The 20,020-nt window shown below is 35.8% G+C and overlaps 2 protein-coding genes across 8 annotated transcripts in view; one reads left to right on the top strand and one right to left on the bottom strand.

Moving 5' to 3' along the window:
• The window catches only part of LOC120774457 (dorsal-ventral patterning tolloid-like protein 1), a 114,615-nt gene that overhangs the window by 92,695 nt on the left and 1,900 nt on the right, over positions 1 to 20,020 (bottom strand). For all 7 annotated transcript variants that reach the window (XR_005705251.1, XR_005705250.1, XR_005705252.1 and 4 more), the window contains one exon: positions 280 to 338. The gene's annotated coding sequence lies outside the window, so the exon portion shown is untranslated. The remainder of the gene's footprint in view (positions 1 to 279; positions 339 to 20,020) is intronic.
• On the top strand, positions 8,658 to 9,757 carry LOC120779365 (ATPase H(+)-transporting accessory protein 2-like). The gene is made up of 4 exons (XM_040111579.1): positions 8,658 to 8,709; positions 8,774 to 9,126; positions 9,185 to 9,505; positions 9,572 to 9,757. The coding sequence occupies exons 1-4, from the start codon at positions 8,658 to 8,660 to the stop codon at positions 9,755 to 9,757; spliced, it is 912 nt and encodes a 303-aa protein (XP_039967513.1).

Raw genomic sequence — 20,020 nt, 5'->3', positions numbered from 1 at the left:
AATCTCATTACTTCTCTATGGCAATAAGCTTCCCATTTCTCTACGAGAAAACCGAGAGAATTTTACATGCTGGATCAGAATATTATAATATTTTAGACTGATTTGTGTAAAATCTGAAAAATGCATATAATGAAAACTCAGGACTTTTTATTCGAGAATGACTTCTAAACTTTGTGGTTGTTGTTCTAAATAACATGGAAACACATTAACAGTGTGTTATATAATACTTATTGTGTGAATTTTATGTTTAGCATATCATACATATCGTTATAAACTTACCATATCGTCTGCATTAGAACGTTAGGGTGCAACACTTCCTAATCACCGATTTTAAGAATCTAAAAAATTACAAAAAAAAATATTTATTAATGTAGCACAGTTTTCTATAAAAATCACTTTAAATTCATTGCATTAAATTTTCTTATAATGAATATCATAGTAATACTCTTCCCTGGCGCCGTACACTCATTAATATGTACAAACTTAAGGTACGAATTACGTGGCTAATTTTACTATTCGTGCTTACAATGCACATAATTGATTAAAATTATAATTCAGAATTCAGCTTTCAGCTTTTGACTATCATAGCACAATCACCAACCAACCATTCACCACAACGGAACCTGAAGAAACACTTTCACCGTTAAAGGAAGTGCATTTTGCGCAAATTCATTGCTGTTGTTATTGCATTTATTATGAGTGTTTGTGCTAAACTAGCGAAATTGCCGGCACAAAGTCGCCCATGTACTCGTAAAATTCCCTAAACGTTGTTAGCCAAGCGTATAATATACAAATTTCCACCACGAGCACCACCAACTGCCCGCAACCCCGAAAATCTCCGTTTCACCTGCATTTTGTTCAGGTAGTTTTTGGAGAGCGTGCTCTAGAGAGGATATTAAACAGCCATTATCCTTTTAGTAAGCGCCACTTACAAAAACAAAATGTGAAAAAACCGCTAAGTTGCTTTGCTTCAAAGTTTTCACAAAAAGTTCGCTTGTAGTTGCTGCATTTATTGCCCAAGGAGGCCAGAACTTTAAATGTGTGTGTGTGTGTGTGTGCATAATGTGTTGAAAGGCACAGCAAATGCGCGCGTTAAGCGCTAAAGTAGGATGCAAGCGGGAAGGGAGGTTAGCGCTTGCTACAAGGCTTTTTCGCAGGAATCTGCAAGAAAGTTAGCAAGTGGCATTTTGTCTGTCATTTCGAGCGGAAGCCACTCGGTGCCACGAAAATTTTAGTAATGAAATCTCTATGTGCATCTACAGGGGAAAAAATATATACACAAATCACATACATATAAGCATGTTTTCGCAACAGAAAAGGTCACTGCATTTGGTATGAGACCTCCACGCGTTTGCAATCAGTTGCAAATTAATGTTCTCGAAAGCTGTCAACTCATGTACACTGTTCTTATGGTAATGTTGCAAACAGTTTCCCAGCGACAATGTTTCGTGGAGGAGCTGCAATCTGCATCCGATTAAATCGATACTGTAAACTATCCGATAGGATATTATATTAATAAAAGTGATGTTGATTTCATAAAAGATTGGACATTCCTTCGGTCAGATAACATTGCGGCGCAAGCCACATACAATAGAGCGAGCGCTGAATATCGTCCACAAATGTAAATTAATTTAGCAAAACTGACCTCAAAACATTACCGGTTGTCAATATCAATATATACTGTCTGTAAATCCAATTGTTTTGTAGCCGAAAATGCTTTCGCTTTTATTATCCACACAGCCGTAGTCACCCTCTCAACCCCCGCCGTTGCATTACGTAAACACTTTGGTGCATAAATCTTTCTTTTTGACTTTCTGCGAAGTTTTCACGTCCAGTGCAAATTTATCTTGTATAAATGCATATTTTTCAAATCGTACGCCCAGCCACATGCGGCAAATGCATTACAAGCCTCTCAGTGCAACGGTGGACCACCGCATATATCACCTGTTTAAAGTATACCACAAACCAAATCCCATCACAATTTATCATTTTCTGAAGTTTAATATGCAAGAGCTTAGTTTTGTTTGCATGCAAATCCCTTAGCGGTGTAAGAAAGTTGCAACTGCATAAATATATCTAGTGTTCAAGAGCAACCTTGCAGGAAAATTTGAACCATCAGTTAGTTCTTATACATTTGTAGACTCAGTTTTTCATAAAACCAAAAAACAAGAATATGCCGAAGTTTAAATTGTATCTAAGTTTTTAAATAATAGTATTTAAAACAAGTGCATTAAAAAATCCTTGTTAGTTCGTACCCGCTGAGTCTCGAAGAGTTATAATTGTTGAGAAAAAAATCCTATATGCGCCCTATATATTCCTTGAACTTGTTATTGACAGATGTCATTATGAATATGAGCTAAGTTCATTATTAATAAACGTTCTTAAAATCAGTATGCCTATGATTCAGTGCTGCAGCCTACGAGAATACATTTTCGAGATTTAGGTTTTAACTTACTGCGCACCATAAAGTCTTTCGCACGGCTATCCCATTCGCAAAAGAAGCAACAATATTTCGTATATCCTAGTTGCATTCTAAGAAGAAGGGCTATTACATTTAGGACTACACATTTTACCCTACTCATGACAACGGATGTGCTCTAAAAGAGCTCTCATATTCTCATTTGATTTCTTCATATGAAGCGCATGAGCTAAGGGCACAGATGGATGTTTGTTACCGTTACGAACCAATACCGCCTTTAAATTTTGTTTGGATAAATAAATGAATAGACGCCAATCACCTGGATCATGTCTCTGTCCTAGTGCGTTAAACAAAAGGTTAACTTCTGAACAGTATACTAGATCCCCTTCCCTTCTTGATGAAAACAATTTGTGGGGTCTTTCTGCCTTTTTCTGTAAAAAATAATATTTACATCACTTTGGAGATGGTTCCAACCTTTTAGTCTGAATGCTAAAAGTTCGGACTGCGATTTTGAAAGACTCGAACTACGTCATTAAGATTTGATTAGCGGCATTGTTGAACATCCTTTGCGATTTCTGTAGCTGCAGTTACAGAATATCTGTGGGTGATTGAAAAATTCTGTTTTCAGACTTGTCTTCAGGCTATCACACTGGAGTAGGAACACCTAAGAATTTTCATGTCACAAATTATGTGTCTACTAGTGTAATCACAAAACGAATATAAAAATTACAAAATATTTCCTGCTTGCATGTCTTTTTACTCTGAAGTATATTAAGTTTTCAATGAAGTTGGAACCACCACGGTACGATCTCAGAACAAATTGTTTAGATAGGACTTATATACTGTATATATTGTAGCTTTCATACACACTGACCTATCATAATCAAGATCATTTTATACTCTTTTAAGCTATAAGAAAAGCACCTAGGTATTATACCTGTAAGTTCGTTGCAGCTGAAGTTAATTTTTTTCTTGTTTTATTTTGTTTGCAGCGGAGAAAAATATACTATAATGTAAAATTAGTTGTGGTATTCTAAGCTTTTCACTCACTTTATTTGACATATACATTATGTTTTGTTAATAGCTCCAGAGTGGTTCCAAATAACAGCTAATGCATTTATTTAAACATTTTATAAATTATTATTATTTTTTTCCACATACAACTCCAAGTTAAATCAAGTTTTACAAACTTAAAATACTTTGCTTTTTGAGTGAAAGATTAGCAAACCGTCAATTGTCTTCGCATAATAATTACTTTCACGTTGAAAACTATTCGTGCTAGCTTAAACAATGTATCAGTTTCCTATAGTCCACCCAACGTATATAATAAAAGAAAATAATAATCAGACAAAAAATAGAAATTGGATTATTTATAAATGCAGACAATAAAAGAAAACAAAAAATTAAAATTGGGTTACCATCATTTATAAGTAACCCAATTTTTATCATTTGGAACATTTTCAGAGATAACTGTAATCTACTTTTTTGAACACATGCCAAAGTAATCATAAAACTGTGCAGCCGCATTCAGTGGCACTGTTTCTCCGCAATTGTTGTACTTGTTACTTGTCATCACAGTTGTTTTTGGTGTTGTTGGTGCTGTTGCTGTTGCTGCCACTGTCATCTTTTCATTTTCATTTAGTTTCGAGTTTTCAGTCCATTGCTTTTGCTGCACTTCCCACTGCTGCTGTTGTGTTTTGCTGACATTCCTGCGCCATTTTTGATGCAATGCAGCAAATTGCTTTTCACTCATCCGCTTTATAAGCCCAAAGGAAACAAAAGAATTGTAACAAGCTCTATCTGTGTGTCTGCCAATTAACCTACATGCATATAAATGTTGCTAAAAACATATTGTTTGTATTAAATGAAACTTAACAGCTGGTGGTTTGAAGGGGTCATACTGGTTGGCCACAGATCAAAGCAGATATGTATTTTCGTATTTCAAATAAAAAAATGTAAAATAGCGTTGCTTTGAGATTTTTTGGTTGTTTCTTTATCATTATGTCTTCAACTTAATTTCAACTTTTAAACTTTTTAGTAAAAAGGGTAGTTTTTGGTATTATTTCTAGATATTAGTCTTTTTTGTTAAGACGCTTTTGAATTTACATATATATTTAATTACTAGATTAATTGAAAATAAGCTCCGCAAATGTTATGGCGTTACATGGATTTACGGGTATCAAAAAATGAAATTTTTGTATTGTCGTATTGAATTATACAACACCCCTAGAATATTGTCCTCAACTTTCGAGTTGATCCAAGTAATAGTTTCGGAGATACAGCCTCGGAAACTTGTGAGGTTAAATGCGCCGTCTTTAAACGCGTTTTTCTCGAAACTTTTTGAAGTCGGTTGGCAAGAAGTCGAGAACTACTCAACCGATCTTCATGAAATTTTACACATGTCTTTGAGATACAATTCTTAAAGACTTGGACGAGGATTATTTTCCGATTACAACTATTTGAAAAAAAAACTTCTCGAAATTTTCATTGAAATTTAAATTTTTTTATAACGGTCTGCCAAAAATCCAATTTTCAGCTTTTTTTCTTCGTCCATGTTCTAAGTTAAGGACTTAACCTATTTTTAACTCAAGATGATCCTGTAAGGAGTTATCCTGCCAACGCAGGTGCATCTTTTTTCCGAGAAATGGCGCCGCAATGGCGAAGTTTAAATTTTTTTTTCAAAATTTCAGAATTTCTTTGTTACCATAATAGTATACGTTTGTAACAATAACAATTTTTAATAAAATATTTCATTTTTATATGAGAAAAACATTGTTGTAAAAATACTGTTTTTCATACAGGAAACCCATGTAAGTCCTTAAGTTGATTCGGCAAAGAATTTCGGAGATATGTGCGTATATTTGTAAGAATTTTTTAACTAAGTGTAATCGGCTCCGAAAGCTTTAAACACATTTTTCTCGAAACGTTGGTTAGGAAAATCTCTACGAAGCGACTGCGGCTATCGTCTTGAAATTTTTACACGACCTCTTTATATATTTTTCAGGTATTGTTGGAAGGAATAACATTTTTAATAACAAAATTTTCCCGAAAAATTGTCTCGAATTGCAGACTTTTATGAAAAAATCAGAATACATTTAGATAAGTTATGTAAATATTCAGAGGCAACCAGTATTTGAACTTATCAAGCATGTAGATAGGAGAACATACTTTCATACGAACTAATTTGAATATAAACATATATATTTAGATGAGGCTGCTATCAATGCATCGAATCGGAAATACATCCCAAAGGAAATGAAATGCAATAAATTGTAATGTTTTATGTCATGCTGTAACTTGCGCCGCAATCAATAAAAAGTTATATGCAATTCATCTCCTTCCACTATCCAACCCTCTACTTCCTCATGTACATGCAACTTTGAGGGACGAAGAAGGAATGGATAAATGTTTCAGGTCTCAGGAGATGCAATTTTTTCACCTTATTTGCTAAGGGGGTTAAGCCGCCAGGGATGTAATATGATTGCATCATTTGCCAACAATGCATTTTATGTCGCCCGACTTAAAATATTACATACGCGTTGCGAATTTCAATGCAAAATGTGACAATAACCGATTCCATAAAATATCGATACCATTCATTAAAAATAAAAATGTATTCTTATCTAAAACCATAAGATAGACATTTCATTAAAACTCAGAGCGCTTAAGTCAGTTTTCGGGCCTTTGCTATTGATCACTCTCGAATGAAATGCAATGCTTTGCAATCCACAGACATGTTTACGATGTCATCGTCGTTATTTATGGGCCGTTATACTCAAAGTGGTTAGTTATGCATGTATGCGTGCGACATGTTCCTTAATAAATAAACAACAGCGACAGCAACAACTTGTTGGTGTTCAATTGACATTGTGCAACAGCAGCAACAATATATGTATAGTAGCAACAACAATAATAGCGGCAACCGTGACAGCTTTCAATAATGCACATAGCTAAGCTATTTACGGCTTGCGCCTGTCCTTTGCATTGATGCATCGATTTGCATCGGAGAATCGATGGCAGCAAGGGGCACTCACTCAGCAAGTGTCGCTGTCGCAGAAACCTTACCAAAGGCGAAGGCAACTAAATACGTACATAAATATTTACGAGCGCATTTGCATGTAGTATCGGCGCTAGAGTACTCTGCATTTGACATATTGTCTCTTGTGTTGCCTCCATCGCTGCCGCTGCTGCTGCCGCTGCCTATTCGAGTGCATCCCTTAAGTGTGCTTTGCATGCGATAAATTGATTTATGGACGTAGTAGCATTAGCATTAACAGAGGCAAACTTACGCTTCCATTTAAGTGATTAACATAATAAATTGTAATGTGCTCAGTTTTAGAACTTAAGAGCTTAGACTGGTACAGTAAGTATTATTATTAAGCACAAGAAATGAAAGTTGAAGATACCGCTATTTTATTTCATAAAAGTGTCGAGTCAAAATGAGAGAATTTTAAATACCGGGAGATCAAATAGCTGAGTTATAACTTGAATATAATAACTCCATTTGAGTACAGAAATGTATACCAAGGAAAGCCAAATAATATTTGCGAATATTGTTATATTCGCAACGCGTCTTATAAAATTATTAATATAATCTGTTTTGGTAGTAAAAGTCGATAAAATGTCTTAAAGAGTCGAAATTCTGGAGCTCTTTGGAAATTTAATGGTTTAATTCCGGTGTGACAATGCTAGACTAATACCGAAAGACCTGAATCTTTTACATAAACTACGTTTGGTAGAGGGCGCCGGGGAGAGGAAATCTACATTCAACCTTACTGATATAACGAAACAACAATCTAGAGAATGGCGCTCGCAAAGTGAACCGAAACGGAAAAATCCACAATTCGCCGAAGGCACAGAGGACCATTCCTACCGAGGCTTGTTACAAATCTATGGAAGTTCGGATTAGGCCTTGTCCTTTTTGTCAGTCATGTTCAATGTTTTTAGATAGTTCTATAAGTTTTGCCTCCTGTTGAATTTAAAGAAAACCTTTGTAAGATTGGTATCAAGATGAAAAGGTTTAAGATAAGTAGAACAGTTCGACCGAATAGACCACGTTCAGCACACAGTAAAGAAAATATAGCAGCCAAAGCTGAGAGTATATACGAAGACCGTGGTGAGTCGATTCGGCGCCGTTCGCAGCAACTCGGTCTGACGTATGGAACAACTTGGCGATATCTTAAATTGAAAGTGTACAAAGTAGAGCTTGTGCAAAAACTGAATCCGTTCGACCTTTCCAATCGACATCGCTCCGCTTTATTGGCTCTTGAAAAGTTCCAAGAAGATCCGACGTTTTCGAGCCAACTGTTATAAGACCCATTTCTGGCTCAATGGGTATGTAAGGAAGCAAAATTGACAAATTTGAGATGAAGAGCAACCTAAAGAGATTTAAGAGCTGCCATTTCTTACTGAAAAAACAACGGTTTGGCCCATATTTCTCCAAAAATGATGCCGGCGACATTTGGTTTCAACAAGGTGGCTTCACCTTCCACCAATCGCATCAATCAATGGATTTTTTGAGCGAATACTTCTTTGAACAGATAGTTTCACGTTTTTGGTGGGTCGATTGGGCCCCATAATCGTGTGATATCACACCGTTAGACTTTTTCCTGTGAAGATATGCCAAATCTAAAGTTTAATAATCCCGCTTCAATTAAGGCTTCTTCTTCTTTTTAATCGGCGTAGACACCGCTTTTCGCTACGTGGCACCAATTGGATATTCCAAGCGAAGCCAAGTCCTTCTCCACTTGGTTCTTCCAACGGAGTGGAGGTCTTCCTCTTCCTCTGCTTCCCCCAGCGGGTACTGCGTCGAGTACTTTCAGAGCTGGAGAGCTGGAGAGCTGGAGGCTGGTCAGGCGACCAGTCCAAATGCTCGAACGTGTCATTCGAAAAGTGGACTCACCGGGTGGACCATTTGAGACGTAACGGTGGCCAATATTTGATCTTCAAAAAATAAATGTCAAAGAACGTCCCCATTAAATTTGAAGTTTCTGTGTTTTCGTTAAAAAGTATGGAGCCTCGAAATGGATCACGCTTGAAAAAATAATTAAGTAAATAATGGCCAAGTACCACTGAATAAGGTTATGTAATATGTTTGTACTTAGAGGCTAAAGAACTTACATAGGTTTCTAAGTAAAATTTTACGTTCTCATATCGAATGAATTATCTGGAACAATTCGTTCGTTTTTATTTGTCACTTTGATTGTCTCTCATTTTTCTGATTTTCAAAATAAAACTAATGGGGAATATTTGGATAATATTGGGCTTTCTCATCAAACTAATAAGTATAAGTACGTATGCAAATACGAAATTGGAGAAAAGATACTGAACTAAGTGCCTTTTTCTTTTCAAAAGTTGTCGCGGATGATTTCATTCCAATGAGCTATCCGGAGGGTTTGGCCTTCGAAGAGACCGCAGTCCCAATACCAATAAAGCAAGTGAAGCACATATTAATGGCAATTGTAGGAGAGTCTGCTTCAGCGGGCGCAGAATTTTATGCAATGAGTATCAAAAACGTTTTCAATATGCCGAAGTTAGCACTTGTGGTGACAGCGAAGCTCAATAGCACAGCAGACTACTCAGTGCTGGGCACTATAGTGAAATATTCAGTTGAGGGTCGTATTCCAGGTACATCGCTGAGGAATATCCTAAATTTTGAAAAGTCTTCAACAAACCTGGAATTTTATAAAACATCCAAGAATATGGAAGTAAGATATTTGGAAAAATAGCAAAAGAGATTTGATTTAGAAAACATTGTATTTGTAGTATGAATATTTGAAGAAAATGTTGACTGCAGACAGAGCGCCCGGAGTCGCAGAGATGGTGCCCGAGCTGCAAAATCTTTTAACCACAGACGTTATTGAGAAGCTAGGAGTCGACATTAAAGTGAAGAATTTTGTAGGCCTACACTTCTGGAATAAAAAAACTGCCTTAGACTTTTCCAAACTGAGCGATGTGTTCGCAAAACTCAAAGATTTATGGAAGGATAATTTCTTTTGCATTCTGACCTACGGCCCAGACTTGGAGGCATTGGAAGCGGTTGGTCAGAATGTTAGCACTATAATAACAGTCGATCCAATGGATCATGTAAGTCTTAAATTATTATTTCATGAAGCTTAGCTACTCTTTAACTATTTCTTATCGCTTTGACAGAAACATTACAACATTCCACCACGCTATGACGAAAATTATGCAATTATATTCAATATTATTCTTTGGTTTATGGTTGCGTTCAGTTTATCTATATATGCTATTATTTTGGCTTTGATGAATATGGATCCCGGAAGGAACTCGATAATCTATCGAATGACCGCAACGCGTTCAAAGAAAGATATTTAAGTATAGCAACAATGAGAATTATGTTCAATAAATACATTTTTTTTTTTACATACTACGTAACAATTTTGCTCCAATAATAAGAAAAACTATAATAAGGTAGAACCAGTTTCCTCTTAGAAACGTTACTCACTATATAAGGGTATCTTATTTTGTCATAAACCACTAAAGTCCTTGCTAAAAAATGCCTAAATTAAAACTTAAAAAATACTATCATCTCTATTCTATCTACGATTGTTCAACGAGCGCAATATAATTGATTTATCAACTACATACAGACAGTTTTGTTATTTCAAGTGCTAAAGTAATCGAAGAGTCTGATTGTAATGGAAATTTCACTGCAGCGAGTTTTAAGTAGAATTTGCTGCCTGACAGCATCGGAGCACTACAAAGGAATTAGTGTTCTTTCATTATCAGTAATTTCGTTACGAACAATTATGTATGTATGTATATGTAGTCTACTATGAGTCTTAATAGACAATACTACCAAGGACGATGGCATTTTAAAAGAAAGAATACAATTTCGAGGGCGTGCAAGAACATCATATTCAAGTGATTTTCTTCTGAGTCGGAATTATCAAATTTATCAAAATAAATGGATGGATTGAATGGATACATGTCTTAAATTGTATGTGGTAATTAGTTCATTTTCAAATAAAGCTTTACTTATAACGGTTTTTTTCAATAAAGACGCTACAAAAGTAGACCGATAGGGACAGCAAACGGCTCCATATTTCTTCCTGCTTTTTTAACATCAAACAACAAGTCTGAATTATTAAAATTTACTACCGAAATTCGGAGTCAGTGGCCTCAACTTTAAATGCTTTGTGATCGTCATAATCGTCCTGTCAGATCAACAATTGAGCGTGCACTGAAAAAATTTGAATGCACAGGCACAGTACAACATGTTTCCGTGCCAGTGAGATGAAGAAGTACCCGTATTGTAGAGAATATTGCTGCCACTAGCGCATCAATTGAGGAAGACCCAAATCAGTCTCTCACACGTCGTTCTCAAGCTTTGAGCATCTCTGTGACATCGTTGTGGCGAATTTTACAAAAGTATCTTGACCTAGAACCTCACCAGATCAAATTGACGCAAGAACTGAAGCCGCTTGACCACTAGTATCGTCGTATGTTCGAGAATTGGGCTGAACAACAACTTGAAATATGCGTTATTGGTCAGGCAGCAATCCACATGTACTCCAAGAGTCATCTTTACATCCCGAAAAATATACGGTTGGGTGCGGTTTATGAGCCGTCGGCGTTATTGGGTCCTAATGATCAAGACCGGTACTTTACTGTGAATGGGAATCGCTACCGCTCGACGATAATCGAATATTTTTGGCCTGAATTGCATGATATGGACTTGGACAATATGTGGTTCCAACAGGGCGGAGCCACAAGCCACACAGTGAATGTCACAGTGGATATATCACGAAATGGCCTAGTCAATTGGCCACCTCGGTCGTGCGTTTTGACGCCTTTAGATTATTCCTGTGTTGCTACGTCGAAATTTGGGTTCCACGTCTGGATTTTTCAAGCGTGCCCGTGGTGGAAATGCAATAAAAATTGTGTTCCATACATAATGTCATCGAATTTTCACAGGAATGGGGAATTTCATTGATATTCCAAACCTTTTTTGTTTTATTTAACTTTTGTAACGCTCTTATTGAAAACACCGTTAAAACATATGCTAATCTAGCTCAGCTCAGCTCAGTTTATTAAAACTCTTTGCTCCTTTTAAAATTTTTGTTGGTACCCTTTTTATTTTTGTTCATTAACCCACGGAGCTACTTCGATACTTTACAGTGACTTTGTTCAGTTAGTTTTTGAGCACTGTTCGCTGGAATACTTAAGGAACCCACCTAGTGTAAAATTAAAAGCCCCTTAAAATAATAAACTAAAGATCTAAATCGATAGCTCAAATAGTTGTAAAGTTACTTCTTTCTAAGTTGTAACCATTTAGTTCAATCAGTTCATCTTTAAAGGCGTTTTTTTTTTCAAATCACTAGTCCATAGTTCTACAAATCTACAATGACCCAGCAGTCAAAAATCAAATTTTGACAGGCCAAAAGCAATCAAAATTTTGTGCAAAATTCAACCTTTCTTAAAACCGCATTTTGATTTTTTCGACCGTGCGTCATTTAGGGAAAATTTCTTTTCGTAGAGAAACTGTTTAGGCTTCATCTACTGCAGCTTTGGAGGACCTGATTTAAAAGCCGTCGGGAAGCGCGTATAACTCGAGAAATAGTAAATTGTTTTCTCCTAAAATCTTACTATGTTCAAAGGATGCATAAATATATTCTTAAAAATTTCAAAACAATCTATATGGTACTTTTGTATTATTTTTTAAATACCCAACAAAGTGCATGCACACTAGGGTGCCCCTTAAAACAAAATTCCAAATAATGAATTGAAATTTTCCAGCGATTTATGTGTTTTCTAGTATTTAGCTTGAAACAAAAGTTAGATATTTGAGGATTTGAAAATATAGCTGCTTAGGTAAAAGCTTTGCTGATTTAACGCTTTCGGCATTATAATATTCCTAAACACAGCACTTACAATTCCAAAATATATTTCATATTAATTCGTTTTTATGAGCTAACAATGCGACAAGCTATTTTGAAAACCGAAAGCTATAAAAACACAAAATTGCCAATATTATATGCAAATGTAGCAAGAGCAAAAGAGAAAAAAACCAAACAGAAACCAAAGGTCGTTTTCCTTAAACAGGCGTGAACAGAATTATGAATATTTTCATTTCTATGTGTGTCACCTTTGAACTATTTCCTACAACAATAACTAAAATCCTTTCTCGGCATTCTAACAAAAGCGAAGTTTTATTATCGCCTAAATGTGCGACAATATTGGAAACGCAACGCAGAAAGTCAACGCACCAGAAAGAGCCCAAAATGGTTGGCAACAACAAGGGCAACAGCCTATAATTTAAGTGAGACACGTAGCAGCGGAAACAGCTGCTCCACACAAACTCACACACATACATATATACCAACACACATATTTTGAACACCTCCTAGGGCATACGACCATAAATGATAACAGCGCATAAAATCGCGCCGCAATGATTGCTCCTCACACACACTCGCACACACAGAGTCACGCAGAATATCGGCAAATATCGTTAAAAGCCAATTGTAAAGTTATGCTGCCACCGCGCTTATGCCCACGTCTTGCCTGCGAAACTTACTCTGGCCTTGGTCACCACTTACATGCTATCATCATGTCTGTCATTTGCAACCACTTGCCACGCCACTTTCAATGGCATTTGGCCCAGGCATGCCAGGCGTGGATAGACAATGTGACAACTCGATGGGCTAAAGCGGAAAAGCTTAAGCAGCTCTAAAGGGCAAAAGGTTGGGTGACTGTGCAACGCCGCTGCCCTTGTATCGCTCACTCATCAGTTTGATTTCCCGCTACTCCCCGTCTTTGTTTTTCACGCTAGTTTCTATAAAAATCCATACATACTTCTTTATATGCACGGATCTCTAAGCAGATCTGCCTTGTTCTTATCAAAGCAATTTGATTCGAGTAGTAACACAAATTACCGCACATTTCCAATCGGGCCCCATCCCTCAAAGGCGTACGTACACATTCGCGCTGTTCGTAAATACACTGGCGGCAGACGCTTTGTTGGCAAGAAGACTCAACTTCATGCTTTCGATGATAGGCAGAACCAACTGGCAGCAGGGATGTCCGTACACATGCACGTGTGAGTAAATAACAAATTTGCAAAAGGCAAATGGAAAGAAGCATAAAGAATAAAGTGAACAAAGTAATGACGAATAGAAAGGTGAATGGCAAAGAATCAAGCCTAGCCACAAGCATATGCATATAGAACTTACTCTGGCTTTGGAACAAAAGAGTGCTAGTTGAGAGCGCATGCGCCTCTATCGAAAGAGATTGAATATACAAAAGAGCGGGTCTCAAGTTGTGGCGAGGCGGAAGTAAGAGTATATGCGTAGACCAACCCTAATTGTCAGGGAAGTGAGAGAGATCCAACATATCACAATTGAGGAAAAACATCGACAGCAAAGGCAGCATAAACCAAGAAGACATTAGAACACATAAAGTTTTCTCAGACTGGGCTTTCTTTTATCTTGATTTTTTAATGGATTCGCTAATCAGATATTGCCTAAAATTGTACATACGTTTGCTTCATGTGTATACATATCATTTTAAGATTTCGGTATATTCTCGCTACCTATAAATAAGATCAGATTTAGTAGCATGTCAATAGAGATTTTATAAAGCCCAACAGGAAAGACTCCTGTTTACAACGATTCAAATTTTTGAGATTTTAACCCAAAAAAATTAAATTCGGGGAATTTGAAAAAAAGTTACAGTTGTTCAAAAATGAGGGAAAATAATGAAGAAATTAGCTATATTTTGAAATTTTTGTATAATAAAGGGAAGAATGCTACGCAAGCCGCCAATGAAATTTGTAAAGTTTACGGAAACGATGCTGTATCAGTTCGTGTAGCACAACAATAGTTCGCTCGCTTCCGTTGTGGAAATTTCGATATGAAAGATGCACCTCACTCTGGTCGACCTATCATTGAAAAAGTCGATGAAATTGTGGAAAAGATTGGTCAGGACCGTCACATAAGCAGCTATGACATCGCTAAGGAACTTACATTTATCATCAAATGGTTTTGAACCATTTAAAAAAGCTCGATGTTTGGGTACCACATGAATTGTCTGTGAAAAATTGAATGCACCGAATTAACATCTGCTGAAACGAAATGAAATCGAATAATTTCTGAAGCGAATGGCAACAGGAGACGGAAAGTAGATCAAATAAGACAATAATGTGCGAAAAAGATCATGCTCCAAGTATGTTGAAGCTCAACAAATGGTCGCAAAGCCAGGATTAATGCCTCGAAAGGTTATGCTGATTGTTTAGTGGGATTGGGCTTCATAATCTCATAAAGTTATAATGAACCAACAACATAGCATTGAGAATTGTAATTGTGTAAACTTATTTTTGTATATAATCCAACAACAATTTTTTTTAATAAGTGTAAAAATTCATGGTTTTATGATTTTATCATGCGTCATGACAAGTTTTGAGTACCACAAAGGAAATAAATGATAATAGTTTTGGGTTTAAAAAAGTAATTTGTGATTTGGGATTTTTTTTTACACTTCGAAACATTTTTTAACAGATTGAGTGAAGGTATCTTGTTAAGAGTCTAAGATTTTTTATTTATTTTCCTCTTATAATAACTCTCTGTAGGCTACTGATTTATCAGACGAGTATTGTTGCCTCCATTAAGGCTATCTGTGAATGATGGCCATGGCGATAATGCCCTGCGGCGAAGACCCACTCATACTACGTAACTGACTAAGGACTGTTCTCGAGTTCTTGAGCCCCAACAAAATATCCATCTAATGCAATAAAAAAAAATCTATGAATTATACAGTTGTGAACATATTTTTTCGTAGTTCACAAAACCAAAGCATCCCTTCAATCCCTTCTTCGCTGTCATTCACTGCTAGCTGGACCTTTACACCTTCATATACTCACACACTGTCACTTATGCATGTATGTATGTATGTATATATATGCATTAGTATATATTTATAGTATATAGAAATGTGTTATACTTTTTATGTTTTGTTTACACTATGCATACATGAACGATTTATATGGGTGTGTATGTATGTATGTGGTTCTCTTTGTGTCTATGCAATGACCAATTAATGACGTAACAGCTGAAATGCTTCTCTCCAAATATTAAATCTGCTCGCAAACAAAACCGACATGCTACTTTTCTGCGCGAATAACCATCAGTCCAAGTGAGTTAGTCTGGTTGTCGTAGTGACACATTGTTTCGCTTCCGGACCTATGGCACTCATGGGAGCCGTTTTGCGGCTGGTCTTCATTTTCCTTTATTCAAACAGCAATTGTGCGGAGACAATTGAATTTTTGTCTTCACGAGTTTAGTTACCATGAATTTTTTTGTATTGTTTCGCACCAATTCTTGATTAAATCACTGTATACACGGCGTATGAGTAACATAAATTTCAGTACTGAATTAGTAAACACAACCAAACAAGATAGGTTGTTCTTGCGCATGCTTCCCCACCGCCTGAAATGTTCGTTCGTGATAATAGTATCAAAATATAATTAAAATTTTATTGCTTTTGCAAGTTGCTTTTCAATTTTCATTCTAGGGCTCAAAGCCACGGAAATACTTTCAGAATTTCAATAATAGATCTCACAGATTCACCAACACTTGCGGTGAAAGCCGAATGATTCAAAATAAGTGCTAAGTAACTTCAAACAAAATCTAGTCTACTTCTTCTCTCACCTTTCTTTTCTGAATTCAATGCTAGTTCCAGAACATTACTAGAACTCCATGAAGCAGATCCCAATTGTCACTACCAAAAAACCCTTTCTTCAATTTGTAAACTTTCTAAAACGTATGTATGTAAATGAGTACTATATATGTATATGTGTGTATGTCTCTATAGTTTATGTAACACAGTTTCAACTAATGCAAGCGGAAGAAATACATCAATACAAAACAGTGGAGCTTGATGCTTGAAAGAACACACAAACAACAAATGCAATGTTACTTTATCTTTAAGGTAGCGTCAACAATATTGCTCATGTTTCAGTCAATTTCAATCTAACAAAGCGACAACAATTTTCGAAAGCCATTAACATTACAATGGCACACAAAAGAATGGAACCAAAAACAAAAAAAAAAAAAACAAAACAAGACACTCTTTAAAGCCCGCGGGAGCAGGCTCTTTAATATATTTCCAACAGCGAGAACTACGCACATTTACATAAATATAGCTGAGTATATTTGTGCTCGTATCCACCTCCACAAACCGTTATTAAACATGAGTCACAAAAAACTGAAGCACAATATACGACTCTCGTAAGTATCTGCACCGGCCAAATGAACACAGCTGCATTGTCTATTTAGAAGTGGGTCTCACAAAGCGGAGCTGCTTGGCTGCTGAGTTGGGCCGCACCTAGGCGAGCTGAATGTGAACCAACGCGATGCTAAAGGTTTGCACAAATAAATATTTTTTATTCATGCCTAACGACCAAAACTTACTGGACCACTTAAGTGCAGCGTTGCTTAGAACAATGGCGACGGGAAAACAACAACAACAATCCACTACCACAATTATGATGACACTAAGAAAACAAACAACAAGTAGTCAGTAAACAATGGCGATAGCGACGTTGCACAAGCGTTTAAAACAGCAAGAAATAACAACAAACAAAGCACATGATGACGCTGTAAACGCACAAAAGAGTTGCAGCTGCATGCAACATTCATTCAGCCACAAAAACGACTTGGCTCATCTTAAGAGTTCTTGCTTGCCTTGAGTGTTACAAAGTGCGTGTTTGTGTGCTTCTTCGCGGCGATTCGAAGCATCTTGCCTAAACGACAAAATGACACTGAAATGATGGTCATGGCGATAATGTCCTGCGGCGAAGACCCGTTCGTAGCACGTAACTGACATAATGACTAAGGACTGTCCTCAAGTCCTTGAGATTCTTCCGTCACAATGCTTTCGTTACTTTAAGATTTTAAAACCAAAAAACAAAAAAAAAAAACAAATTATAATAAATGCAGTTTTACATTTAAGCTATGAGTAGTGCTGAATATTTGTAGAAAATATTCCAATGATAATCTCAAATCGAATGGTTACTATTGAGAATATTGAGAAAAAGAACTATAAGGCAAAATGCGGTTAATAAAACTCAAAACAAAAAAATTGTTTTACAAAATTAAAAAATGTAACATTCAAATAGTTAAATATCTCTCTATCCCATCGAGCAACGAAAACTGAAAATTTATAATTCATAATATTGGTAGTCGAAATAGTTTTTTCGTATTTCTAATCACATTTCAACTTATTTTATTTTTTATATTTATACTAATAGATAAATTAACAAATATGTACCATTTTGGTCGACCACTTTTTGCCATTTTTCAGTATTCTTAAAATATAACTAAATGTAAAAAATGTAAAAGGACAAACATTCCAAAAAATGCTCAAAGTTCAACTCTTTAGAGTTCCCCTACCCCTTAATAAAGATCGAGAGTTCGCACTTGATAGTCATTAAAATTACTTGAACAATATGTTTTTGAAATTAGGTTTCCCGCCATGATCACCATGCTCGAACCAGATAACTTGTTACCAAGCATAACATTTGTTATATCCCAGTTGAAGATTCGGACATTTTGCAACCATAGGCTAAGGCGAATATGTAAAACTTAACCAAGCGGAAAAAAATACTTTCAATTATGAAAAATATAACGAAAATACGTTTACTTCAGTTGTACCAGAGCTATAATACTGTACATACAATTGAATATAATACAAATAAACAAGAAAAAACGTTACCTTCGGCTGCACGGAAGCTAATATACCCTTCACAGGTGCATTTCTTTTAGTAACTACATATGTGTTCAGTTTGTATGGAAGCTATATGCTATAGTAAGCCGATCTGAACAATTTCTTCAGAGATTACATTGTTGTCTTAGAAAATATTCTATACCAAATTTGGTGAAGATACATTGTCAAATGTGAAAGTTTTCCATACAAGAACTTGATTCCGATCGTTCAGTTTATATGGCAGCTATATGTTATAGTGGTCCGATATCGGCCGTTCCGACAAATGGGCAGCTTCTTGAAGAGAAAATGACGTTTGCAAAATTTCAAAAAAAATTAAAAATGAGGGACTAGTTCGTATATATACAGACGGACGGACGGACGGACAGACAGACAGATAGACGGACATGGTTAAATCGACTCAGCTCAACATACTGATCATTTATATATACACTTTATAGGGTCTCCGACGATTCTTTCTGGGTGTTACAAACATCGTGACAAACTTAGTATACCCTGTTCAGGGTATAAAAATACTATTACCACGCCCCATACTAAAAAAACAATCATTTAAAATAAAGTTTGCCAAATCCTGGAAAATTCTGATATTAGTTATGTATGGGCTAGGTCAAGTTTTTATTCAACTTTATCTATTTTAAGCACAAAGATACACTGTTATAAGAAAAACACTCTCCCTCAATTTTATTAAGATAACTCACATATTGACCGATGTATGTGGTATAAAGTCACCCGAAAGTTCGAAAATCAAATTCCACCCATTTTTGGTACACAGAGATACTATTAACAGCAGTAGATTTTATTTGAATTTTAATTGTATATCCCATACATTGACCGATATTTTCGGTCAAAAGTCAATCATACGCACTGGAGCCCACATTTTCGGTACCTAAGGGTTTGAACAGTTTTGGTTGGATTTGGGCAAGTTTTAGTCATAAGTTGACATAATTTTAAAAAAATGTTAGTGCAATGTTTTATCCCGTTATATTAATTGCTTATTGATTAGTGTAATGGAAAGTTAAAGAATCACGTGGAACTTAAAATTGTGCTATATGAGAAGTAGCCGTAGTTGTAAGGAGAACGTCACTTACCTAATTTAGTTGCAATCTGTCCCGAGATAAGTGCTTTTACCTAAAAGTGAGCGGTGCCACGCCCATCGTCCAATTTTTACACTAGCTCCCATAGAACCTTCTATGAGAGGTGTCAAATAAATATTTTGAACTTTTCAATCACACATTTGAAAATGAACAATGTTTATAATCGTTAAGCCAAAAATATTTGTTTCTTATATATTGTATTTTGACTTTTTACATTAGTATTATATAAGCACTTAACTTTTAACTGCGACATTGTTGATCGAATTTATGTGCTTATTTAGATAATGAACGGTAAGTGCTAACGGGTGGCAAAAATGCACAGAAGAGTGCGCGATAAGGAAAATAAATGTCGTTGGCTAAATGCGTTTGTATTTGTGCGCACAAAATTACACATTTCTAATCACCCCTTTGCCTAAAACGAGTTTACGGTATTTTTTAGCAGTCTGATTTCTCAATAAATGTTAAAGAAAAAACGACAAAAAAATTAAATTTCAGAAGCAGCTGTAGGATTATAAAAAGGAAACTATATTTATATCGGAAAAACCAAATAAGCTTTTACAATAAAAGTTGATAAATTCTAATAAAAGCGAAACAATATTAATATGTTATGCCATTTCTTATTAAACAATTAATAAAACTAACTTTCCTAAATTTTAAAAGTCAGACTTTGAAACTCTCTTAATATTTATATTTACTTCACGTTTCTTGCTTTCTCGGCTTTACTCATTTCCATTCTCCAAGTGACCAAGAGATATAAGGCTTT

The sequence above is a fragment of the Bactrocera tryoni genome, chromosome 1, assembly GCF_016617805.1.
Source record: "Bactrocera tryoni isolate S06 chromosome 1, CSIRO_BtryS06_freeze2, whole genome shotgun sequence".
Taxonomy (NCBI): Eukaryota; Metazoa; Arthropoda; class Insecta; order Diptera; family Tephritidae; genus Bactrocera; species Bactrocera tryoni.
This window is presented reverse-complemented; position numbering and strand designations above follow the sequence as displayed.

What these genes read in the sequence shown, in the direction of transcription:
- LOC120779365 (XM_040111579.1), top strand. Translation starts at nt 8,658, where the DNA reads ATGGGGAATATTTGGATAATATTGGGCTTTCTCATCAAACTAATAAGT. An exon ending in CATCAAACTAATAAGTATAA is followed by an intron (nt 8,710 to 8,773) that starts GTACGTATGCAA and finishes TCTTTTCAAAAG; the next exon opens with TTGTCGCGGATGATTTCATT. An exon ending in AAACATCCAAGAATATGGAA is followed by an intron (nt 9,127 to 9,184) that starts GTAAGATATTTG and finishes TTGTATTTGTAG; the next exon opens with TATGAATATTTGAAGAAAAT.